The sequence below is a fragment of the Salmo trutta genome, chromosome 19 (genome assembly GCF_901001165.1).
Source record: "Salmo trutta chromosome 19, fSalTru1.1, whole genome shotgun sequence".
NCBI lineage: Eukaryota > Metazoa > Chordata > Actinopteri > Salmoniformes > Salmonidae > Salmo > Salmo trutta.
The window spans coordinates 29587115-29599096 of NC_042975.1; the positions used below are offsets into that span (position 1 = coordinate 29587115).

Here is an 11982-nt window from a genome sequence, read left to right on the forward strand (position 1 = left end):
AGGCATCTGTCCCATAGAATAGGGACTGTCACACAGAGCCAAAGGGTCCTGTCTATAGCGCCCTGGTTGGTCACACAGAGTCACAGCGCCCTGGTTGGTCACACAGAGCCACAGGTTCCTGTCTACAGCGCCCTGGTTGGTCACGCAGAGCCACAGGGCCCTGGTTGGTCACGCAGAGCCACAGGGCCCTGGTTGGTCACGCAGAGCCACAGGGCCCTGGTTGGTCACGCAGAGCCACAGGGCCCTGGTTGGTCACGCAGAGCCACAGGGTCCTGGTTGGCCTCACAGAGTGACAGGGTCCTGTCTACAGCGCCCTGGTTGGTCACACAGAGCCACACGGTCCTGTCTACAGCGCCCTGGTTGGTCACACAGAGCCACAGGGTCCTGTCTACAGCGCCCTGGTTGGTCACACAGAGCCACAGGGTCCTGGTTGGTCTCGCAGAGCCACAGGGTCCTGTCTACAGCGCCCTGGTTGGTCACACAGAGCCACAGGGTCCTGGTTGGTCTCGCAGAGCCACAGGGTCCTGTCTACAGCACCCTGGTTGGTCACACAGAGCCACAGGACCCTGGTTGGTCACACAGAGCCACAGGGCCCTGGTTGGTCACACAGAGCCACAGCGCCCTGGTTGGTCACACAGAGCCACAGCGTCCTGTCTACAGCTCCCTGGTTGGTCACACAGGGCCCTGGTTGACCTCACAGAGCGACAGAGTCCTGTCTACAGCGCCCTGGTTGGTCACACAGAGCCACGGCCCTGGTTGGTCACTCGGAGCCACAGGGTCCCGGTTGGTCACGCGAAGCCACGGGGTCCTGGTTGGTCACGCGGAGCCACGGGGTCTAACAAGGCTTCTTTAGTGATGTAGCAGGCCATCAATCTCCAGGCTATCTACATGCCACAGAACACATTTTCTCTCTGACATAATTTTTTACGTTAAGTGAAGAAACATGTTGGACTTGGGACTGTTATTTTTTACCCCCAAGGTGAGGAGTGTCATCAGTGGTAAGGGGAATATGTATTCAGTATCTTGAGAAATTCTTATTGAAAGGAACTAAGGTGTAGAGTAGAGCAGGGCGGTATGAACAAAAAGTTGTATCATAAATTGACCCATTTCGCTCTAAAGAGACATTTTATTTGTCACATTATGCACAGTTACTTTCAAATAGTGGCAGGGCTCTAGACTTACTTTTCCAGTTTTTATTTATTTTATTTTATTTCACCAGGTAGGCCAGTTGAGAACAAGTCCTCATTTACAACTGCGACCTGGCCAAGATAAAGCAAAGCAGTGCGACAAAAACAACAGAGTTACACATGGAATAAACAAACGTACAGTCAATAACACAATAGAAAAATCTATGTACAGTGTGTACAAAAGGTAAGGCAATAAATAGGCCATAGAGGCAAAATAATTACAATTTAGCATTAACACTGGAGTGATTGATGTGCAAGTAGAGATACTGGGGTGCAAAAGAGCAAGAAGATAAATAACAATATGGGAATGAGGTGCCATTTACAGATTGGCTGTGTACAGGTGCAGTGATCGGTAAGCTGCTCTGACAGCTGATGCTTAAAGTTAAAGGGAGATATGTCTCCAGCTTTACTGATTTTTGCAATTCGTTCCAGTCATTGGCAGCAGAGAACTGGAAGGAAAGGCGGCCAAAGGAGGTGTTGGCTTTGGGGATGACCAGTGAAATATACCTGCTGGAGCGCGTGTTACGGGTGGGTGTTGCTATTGTGCCAAGTAAGACATTAAATAAGTTTGCTATTTCATCTGACATGTTCAGGGACTGCATGATGGATATTTTGATTTGCAGAATGTCAAAATTGTATCCAGAATGGGCAGATTTATTTTAGTCTTTAGACATGAATTTGCCTGTATATTGATGCATTTTTGTACATATTGGCTTACGCTATATGTTACATAATTCCCCACATGAGGAAGTGGGAACTCAAAACACATTAGCTAGATTGCTAACCCTAAATGATATTGTTGCTATATAATGCTGAGCGATTAGTGCTTCTTGAGGTCTGTTTGGTTTCGGTTCGATTCTATATTTTTTACCTTCACAGATTTTGGTTTCGATCATTTTTTTAAACATTTAATGCACTATGGATTATGTGGGCAAAATGCTGTAACGACACAATAAAACAATTCAGTAAAAGTCCCATGATGGTAGTGACTGCCCATCATTTATTCACATTACTTTAATTGAACAAATTCCATTTTTATTTGATTACTTTATTATTTCATTTCAAGTCATCTCATCTCTAGAGCTACTGCCTATTCTTTCTGACAAAATCACTATTTTAATAGTTCTTCAAAATAAATAAGGCTTACTTTTATTACTGCTGAATAGCAACTATCAATCACTTAGTTCATGTATTTTCAAGTAGAGAGAACTCACGAAGCAACTGCCCTCTTATCCCTCTTGATCACACATTCTTCTGTCTCCCTCCATGTCTTCCCCACACTAACCTAACATGGCAGGCATAAAAGAAACACACAAACCGGACAAGTAGGCACGTAATGGATTATGGTCATCGTAAGCAAAATGTTGGTTTTAAAAATAAAACAAAATGCTCTAATGTACAGTGCATTCGGAAAGTATTCAAGCGCCTTGACTTTTTCCACATTTTGTTAAGTTACAGCCTTATTCTAAAATGGATGAAATAGTTTTTTTCACATCAGTCTACACACAATACCCCATAGTGACAAAGCAAAACGTTTTTTTTTGCAAATGTATTAAAAATAACAAACTGAAATATAACATTTGCATAAGTATTCAGACCCTTCACTCAGTACTTTGTTGAAGCACCTTTGGCAGCGATTACAGCCTCGTCTTACTGGGTATGACGCTACAAGCTTGTCACACCTGTATTTGGGCAGTTTCTCCCATTCTTCTCTGCAGATCCTCCCAAGTCCTGTCACTTTGTATGGGGAGCGTCACTGCACAGCTATTTTCAGGTCTCTCCAGAGATGTTCGGTCGGGTTCAAGTCTGCTCTGGCTGGGCCACTCAAGGACATTCAGAGGCTTGTCCTGAAGCCACTCCTGCGTTGTCTTGGCTGTGTGCTTAGGGTTGTTGTCCTGTTGGAAGTTGAACCTTCTCCCCAGTCAGGTCCTGAGCGCTCTGGAACAGGCTTTCGTCAGGGATCTCTCTGTACTTTGCTCCGTTCATCTTTCCCTTAATCCTGTCTAGTCTCCCACTCCCTGCCGCTCAAAAACATCCCCACAGCATGATGCTGCCACCACCATGCTTCATAGTAGGATTGTGCCATGTTTCCTCCTGACGTGACATTTGGCATTCAGGCTAAAGACTTCAATCATGGTTTCATCAGACCAGAGAATCTTGTTTCTCATGGTCTGAGAGTACTTTAGGTGCCTTTTGGCAAACTCCAAGTGCCTGTCATGTGCCTTTTACTGAGGAGTGGCTTCCGTCCAGCCACTCTAACATAAAGGCCTGATTGGTGGAGTGCTGCAGAGATGGTTGTCCTTCTGGAAGGTTCTTCTCCACAGAGGAACTGTAACTGTTCCTCTCCCCCGATTACTCATTTTGGCCAGGAGGCCAGCTCTAGGAAGAGTCTTGGTGGTTCCAAACTACTTCAGTTTAAGAATGCTGGAGACCACTGTGTTCTTGGACCTTCAATGCTGCAGATTTTTTTTGCCACCCTTCCCCAGATCTGTGCCTCAACACAATCCTGTCTCAGAGTTCTACGGACAATTCCTTCAACCTCATAGCTTGGTTTTTGCTCTGATATGCACTGTCAACTGTGGGACCTTTATATAGACAGGTGTGCCTTTCCAAATCATGTCCAATCAATTGAATTTACCACAGGTTGTAGAAACATCTCAAGGATGATCAATGGAAACAGGATACACCTGAGCTCAATTTTGAGTCTCATAGCAAAGGGTCTGAATACTTATGTAAATAAGGTATTTCTGTTTTTCATTTTTAATACATTTGCAAAAATGTCTAAACCTGTTTTTGCTTTGTCATGCGGTATTATGTGTAGATTGAGGACATGTTTTTATTTAATTTTTATTTAATTTAATTTTAGAATAAGGTTGTAACTTAACAAAATGTCAAAAAGGGGAAGGGGTCTGAATACTTTCCGAATGCACTGTATATCCCACGGTTAGCTCTAATTCGTGTTCCCATGCACAATGCTAAGTACAGTAGAATCAGCTAGTGTCCACTGTCCTATACGTTTACCTAAGTTACTAGCCTATAGTGGATCTGTCCTATACGTTTACCTAAGTTACTAGCCTATAGTGGATCTGTACAATACGTTTACCTAAGTTACTAGCCTATAGTGGATCTGTACAATACGTTTACCTAAGTTACTAGCCTATAGTGGATCTGTCCTATACGTTTACCTAAGTTACTAGCCTATAGTGGATCTGTCCTATACGTTTACCTAAGTTACTAGCCTATAGTGGATCTGTCCTATACGTTTACCTAAGTTACTAGCCTATAGTGGATCTGTCCTATACGTTTACCTAAGTTACTAGCCTATAGTGGATCTGTCCTATACGTTTACCTAAGTTACTAGCCTATAGTGGATCTGTCCTATACGTTTACCTAAGTTACTAGCCTATAGTGGATCTGTCCTATACGTTTACCTAAGTTACTAGCCTATAGTGGATCTGTACAATACGTTTACCTAAGTTACTAGCCTATAGTGGATCTGTCCTATACGTTTACCTAAGTTACTAGCCTATAGTGGATCTGTCCTATACGTTTACCTAAGTTACTAGCCTATAGTGGATCTGTCCTATACGTTTACCTAAGTTACTAGCCTATAGTGGATCTGTCCTATACGTTTACCTAAGTTACTAGCCTATAGTGGATCTGTCCTATACGTTTACCTAAGTTACTAGCCTATAGTGGATCTGTCCTATACGTTTACCTAAGTTACTAGCCTATAGTGGATCTGTACAATACGTTTACCTAAGTTACTAGCCTATAGTGGATCTGTCCTATACGTTTACCTAAGTTACTAGCCTATAGTGGATCTGTACAATACGTTTACCTAAGTTACTAGCCTATAGTGGATCTGTCCTATATACGTTTACCTAAGTTACTAGCCTATAGTGGATCTGTCCTATACGTTTACCTAAGTTACTAGCCTATAGTGGATCTGTACAATACGTTGCCACTGCAGTGTCTACCTCTTCCTCATTAGCATCTCTTGCCCCTCCCGTCCTTTTCCTCTGTGCGTGTGTGTACAAGGGAGAGTCATTTAAAGTTACGAGCTAGCAGGTTGCCATTAAGAGTCCAGGCCAGGGCAGCATTTATTTATCATTGGGGGAGAGAGACTGAGATGTTAAATAGATGAGAACACACACACACACACACACACACACAATATACCTGTGAAATGTTAAGGGCTGTCTGAGCAGATGAGAGGAGTGGGTCAAGTACATACTGGAACACACAAACAGCTTTTTGTCAGACTGAGTCAGGGCTCAAATGCCTGGAAAGTGGAAATGGCCACCCGGGTCCTCTACAGAACAGAGAAGAGAAGGAAGCATGTAGAGATAAGAGAGAAGTACAGCAAATGGAGCAGGCAGAAACATTTTACTCTCTCAGTAACTACTTTACCGAAGGGGCTGCATGGGAAGATACTGAGATCTGAAGTAGATGGCGACTACGTTCGCTCTGTCAGCATAACGAGTCTCTTGCTGTTTAAATTAAGTCTCTTATCTTATCATTATGGAACACTCAGAGAGAGCAGTGTAAAATTGAAAAAAGGGACGAAGAAGCCTTAATTGTCATTGCTGTATGGCTCTGATGTCTGATTCAATATCCTGCTAGTGTGTGATACATTTTTCATTTAAAACAGCGTGAGCCTTTGGCCTCCCTACTGTTTAAATGTTGTTTCGGTGAAAACCGTAGTTTGTATAAGAACCTGTGCGTGTCTTACTGAGCGTTCAGTAGTTTTCCTATCCATCTCTCCAAGGATCTGTTCAGCTGGAGGTCACACAGATGTGCCCGTAGCCACATGCACAGTGCACACACAGTATTGTACAGTTTAGCTAACTTGATTTGATCTTCCTGTCATTGAATGGAGAGATGGCTCATGGAGGTCATTAGTAATCTCTGCAACAAAAGTTACAAAGGTGTGACTGGCTGGCTGGGCAGGCGTTGCGGTTGTGTCTGTGCTCTGTTTGCTTACCCAGGCATTAAGTCAGAAGAAGGAATTAAGCAGCCAGTGATTGAGAGTGTTGAGCTCAAACGCCTGGCCCAGACCCCTGCATTAATGAGCAGTTAGTCACCCCCCACCCCCCACCACACCCGCCAATGCCACCCCGGCCCCTCTCATTGACACCCTTTGTTTCCTGCTCACTAATAGAGGATGAATTAGTCCGTTGGCATGACTTCCTTGTGCCACCGCCGTGCCAATGCCTGTCCTCACAGCTCAGCTCTCTGCCTTGTGCCACTGGTGCCTAGCCCACTCACTCTGCATGCTGCCTGTGAGGCTGAGCAGAGGAGAGGAAGATGGAAAGAGACTTTCAGCTAGACGAAAGACATTAGGAGATGAGTCTGCTAAAAAGGAACCTGTTAGCATTCCAGTGAAGGACAGAACTAGCCACCCTCCAATAAACACTACCTTCTTTTTAATTTTTTTACCCGCGTATTTAATAGAATGTTGTATGAGATATATTTTGTTTTTCTATTCAATAATTCTAAGTAGTGCACTATATAGGGAATAGGGTGCAATTTAGGACGCAGCCTGTGTGTATGTTTAGGTCAGGCTGGCTGGGCCAGGAGGCTGTGAGGCCCAGGGCTCAGCCTGGAGAGGGGATGCTTGGTGAGGCTGCAGATACAGAGCCTCTCCTCGGCCCCTTTCTCTAATATAACATTATTACTGACTTCTATAGTTGGGGAAGAAAATGGGTCTCATTGAGTGACCGTGCAAGACTAAAACACGCAATCACATTAACACATGCTAAACACACACACAAGACACACCTTATCCGTCTCTCTCACACACACACACACACTACAGCATCGGCACACACACTGGGGCATTGTTAAATATAGCCAGTGAGGTGCTTAACAGCTGTAACAACTGACTGTCAGAGGGCTCAGTGGTGTTCCGGAGATCACAGAGATGCTGTGTGATTACTGTCTGCTGTCATGGAGCTGCGCCACTCTCTCTCTGCCTCTTTACCACTCTGCCTCCTTCATTTTCAAGGTGTTGAATAAATGTAATTCTACATTTCAAAGGAAGAAAAAGAATTATCCCGTGGGGGATTCGAACCTACACAGCAAGTTGCAGCAGTTGTCAAGAACTCAGCGCTCTACACTGTGAGCTGTTTGTGCAGTCATGTTACAACTTGTGATAGTTATTTTGATTATCAGAAGGTGCCGGTGGACTTCTGGTAAGGACGCTTTTGTGAAAAAGTGTTGGATCAAGTCCAACTACATCAACAATTTTAATTGGCCTATATGGAATCTGTTACCAGATGTAATTATGTGCTCAGCTGGTCGTCCTCAGGCCAACCTGGCGCAATTAGCCACTATGCTATGAGAAAAGCTAGCAGCTAGCCATTTTAGACTCAGTTATAAACCTTTGGTCTAAGCAAACGTTTGAGTATGGCCCCATTGTGGCTGGAAGCTACTGACCTCACTGTTACTGTCTGAATGACTGACAGCCCTTAACCCCTACTATGGCACTTCAGAATGTGTTGCTTGCAGGGGAATCCAGGCAAGAACTCTCTGCATGCATCCAAAATGGCACCTTATTCCCTTTAGACTGCACTATAAAGGGAATAAGATAGCATTTGGGACTCGGCTTGTGTCCCCGTGAGATATGAAATGAGAGCACTGTGCTGTTTTTCATGTTAGGGGAAGCGCTGAGATTAGGAATGTGATAATGTTGAAGTCAGTCAGGTTCTGTTCTACTCAGAAGAGAACCTTAGAACCTCAGTTCAGATTATCACACATCTGCTCTTCTGATGGGAAACCTGTCCTTTTGCTTTTTACCTGCGTTAACATGTTTCTCTCTCGCTTCCCCTCTTTCTCTTTGTCCTTCCCCCCCTCACCTTCTCCCCTCCACCCCACTCTCTCTGTCTCTGTCTGTCACCCCAGGGGACACTACACAGAGGATGAGATCCGCTCAATATCCAACCCCTGCAGAATTGGATGCTTATGCTAAGAAGGTTGCCAACAACCCCCTGACCATTAAGATCTTCCCCAATAGCGTCAAGGTCCCCCAGAGGAACCACGTGCGCCGCACAGTCAACGGGCTGGATACCTCAGGCCAGCGCTACAGCCCCTACCCCCCCTCTCAGGCCAGCGCAAAGGCCGGCCTCCTTGCCATCATCAAGATGCCCGTCATCAAGGGCATCCTCAAAGACTTTGATGGCAGCCGGGTACGCCTGCACCCCTCCGAGGTCATCATGCACCCCCCTGGCCCCGGAGGGCCATACGCAGCAGCAGCCGCCTCGGCCAGCACTTTAAACCTCCACCACCCTCCTGCCCAAGGCCAGGGCATGCCCCGGCAGAGCCTGAACCCTCACCCTGGGAGCCAGACTCACCCTCAGGCTCTACAACAGACTCACCCCCAGCAGCAGGGTCAGTGCCAGGTCCTCAGACACCCACCCTCCATGCCCCAGCAGCACCCCGAGCAGAGTCTGCCCAGGCCCCAGACTCTGTCCCACCCCCCAGCCCTGGGCCACCCCCAGCCTCCCTCTGGCCCCACCCTCCTGCTCCAACAGCAACAGAACCTTCAGCAGCAGGGGCAGCCTCCTCCCGGCCTTCAGGGGGGCCGGAAGCTGCCAGACGCCGACGCGCCGCCTAACGTGACCGTCTCTACCTCAACAATTCCTCTGTCCATGGCCGCCGGCCTGAACCAGGGCCGCCAGCCAGACCTGAGCAGCATCGTGCACCAGATCAACCAGTTCTGCCAAGCCCGGGCCCAGGGGGCTGGAGCCACCTCCATGTGCGAGGGCCAGATCGCCAACCCCAGCCCCATCAGCCGCAACCTCCTCATCAACGCCAGCTCCAGGTTGTCCATGCACAGCCACCCACACCCCAACGTCTGTCCCCCCGGGCTGCCCACACACCCCAACTGCATCATGTGTCCCGCGAACAAGGCTGCTGCTCCCTCTCACCCCCAAAACAACATGGCTGCCTCTAACATGATGCCTGTTTACCACAATGATATCAAACAGCAGCAGCACCAACAGCATCAACAACAGCATCAACAACAACAACATAATCACCAACAGCAGATGCGCTGGAACCAGCAGCAGTTGGCTCATCTACAGCACATGCAGCAGGATGGCGGGGGCCACCCCTGCAAGCACCCCTCTCACATGGGCTACCCCCCAGAGCTGTGTGTGGGCCAGCCATACAGCCTGAAGCCTCCTATAGAGAAGCCCACCCCCTCTCCCCCCGTCAACAACAACAACAACAATGGCATGCCTGGGGGTCCACTGGCCCACTACACCAGTGGTGGCCACTATTTCCAACAACACGCTGTGTGGAACAGCAGTATCCTGCCAACGCCCAACAGCGACAGCTCCGGGTCTCAGGACCTGGCCATGCCATTCCATGGTGGGCCCCCAGTGGGCACCACCACCCTAGACTGCGGTGGGCCCCCTGGGGGAGGCCATTACAGGCCGGGGGCGAGCTCCTCCTCCTCCGGCCAGACTAGTCTGGTGCAAACGGCAGATTACTTGGGCGGGGACTTCCAGACGCCCTGCTTCCGAGATCACAATCTGGGGCTGATGGGAAAGATGCACAGGCCTCCCATGAACAGGGTGGGACCCGAGGTTGGCCCCGGGGACGGCAGAACCGCTCACATCCAGCACCCAGGGTACAGATAAGATAAGCTACGGCTGGTCTTGTCTACACAGCAGTTATCGAAAACAAAAACCTTCTTTTAGTCTTAAAGGAAAAATAGGAAATGTAATTAAATTAATAAATTAAGTAAAAATTTCCGCTAACATTAAAAAGAGGACAAATTAATATATAATAAAGAGCAGTGTTGGTTTTTCTTTTTCTTGGAGTCTATCTTGCAAGTGATCAATTGATTTTGTAAATGAGTGCTTTCACTAGGCACCCTCTAGAGAGTGTTTCTTATGTATGTAATTGTCATCATTCCCTACCTTTTTTCCATCCTTCCTGTCTATCAGTGTGCCTGGATCTAAGGATACAGAGTTATTTTTACTTCAGATCTGTCCTTCCTTCAATTTCTGCAGAGGATGGATGAATACTCACTGACGCTTCATGGAGGAAAGAAAAAACATTAATTTGTTTGTTTTTATTGAGTCGTGTGGGGATTTCTCCGCTGCGATTAGTTTTTTTGGACAAGTGGCTAATGTTCCCTTTTTGCGTTTACTTCTGAAACTCGTAGTGACGTCAAGATTAAAAACCTCTTGAAATCACCTTGCAGATGAGATAATGAATGGTTCAGTGTGAAACTGAAACTATCAGTCACTGGACACTACAAAGGACAGACGGAGACACATGTACAAAGAGGCTTTTTCTTTCTTTAGAAATGTATTTATTTGTGAAATAGGACTGTTTTCTGAATCAGGTCACTGGTCAAGGTTGATTCCTCGCTATCATCAAAGTATCTAATCTAATCAGGTTGATGTTTGTACAGAGTATAGATATATACTGTATAGACAGTGTAGACATCTAGATCCAGCAGGGAGCAACATACGTGGGGACTGACTGGGGGAGCTGACCAACGCTCTCTTGCTCAAAATGCTGCAATGAATTCAGGTGTCTGTTACAAACCATTTGTCACCAATGCCAATTGAGATTGGCAACATGATTGTGGATTAATATATTTTTATTTTAATGGAGTGAAAAAATAAATTAAATCTGTTCATTCTGTCTGAAGCCTTAAATGGCCAAAGTCACATAATTGACAAGGAAAACCTATTTTAAAAGATGTAATACTATGTTTTCTATCATTTTTCGTGAACCTGAAAACAACTACTTGAATTGTTGAAATGCGATGTTCTGTTTGGCAGTTGTTTAGTGAAGGCAGTGGGCTAGTTAGCAGGACTAAACCTTTTTACTGGAGTGAAATAAATATCATTGTTACTAATGTGATGTTATTTTAGAAACTAACTATGAACCAAATCAGAGTTTTTGATCCTGTGTGTATTTTGTCTTTAATCACTAAAGGTAACTTAGTTGCTACTGATTCTGGTATGAAGTCTGCTGAAAAGACCAAATTGATCACTTGCAAGATCCCTTGGAGGTTAAAGGAAATTGACTTTAACTTAAGTGAAACAGCAAATGCATTGTTTATTTTATTTTACACTGGCTTACCTACTATACTACTGTAACTTTTTAAAGTGTAATGATTGTGTGTGAATGATGCCTGCTAATGCAGGTTGAGTATAGACGTGTGTGCATGTGCGTTTTGTATGTATGCAGATGTGAGTGTGTGTCTGTACGTGAGAGTGGTGGACACACTGACCTCCACTTTCTGTTCGCCTCCTTCCCTAACAGCCCTTAAAAAGCCTTAAGTATTTGGTCCTTGGACTTTCCTTTGAAAACAAGCATGGTTATAACGGAAACCCAAAATGATGATTATGAGAATGACAATTGCAAGGATACCTACAGAGGACCCGCAATTTCTGTTTGTTAATTTGCCTTTTATTTTAATGGGAGTTTTTGTTGAATAGGAAAGGCAATTCCTTAGATTCTTATTTTATTACGAAAACAAGAAATTTAGTTATATTTTGTAATTATATTTTAATCCTACAGTGCCTTGCAAAAGTATTCATTCTCCTTGGATTTCTTCAAATTTGATTGTGTTACAAAGTGGGATTAAAATGGATTCAATTGTACATTTTTGTAAACATTCTATGCAAAATACTCTGTCAAAGTTTAAGATTAATAGAAATGAAATGACTAAAATATAGTCGTTCCATAAGTATTCATCTACCTGAGTCAATACATTTTAGAAACACCTTCGCAGCGATTACAGCTGAGAGTCTTCTTGGGTAGG

At 45.3% G+C, this 11982-nt stretch overlaps 1 protein-coding gene across 2 annotated transcripts in view; it reads left to right on the forward strand.

Annotated features, from left to right (window-relative positions):
• LOC115154309 (protein FAM222B) overlaps positions 1–11735 on the forward strand; it is a 50566-nt gene extending 38831 nt beyond the window's left edge. For both annotated transcript variants that reach the window (XM_029700394.1, XM_029700395.1), the window contains exon 3: positions 8094–11735. In XM_029700394.1, the coding sequence (XP_029556254.1) occupies positions 8094–9835 (1742 nt within the window). In that variant the 3' untranslated portion in view covers positions 9836–11735. The remainder of the gene's footprint in view (positions 1–8093) is intronic.
• The last annotated feature ends 247 nt before the right edge of the window (positions 11736–11982 follow it).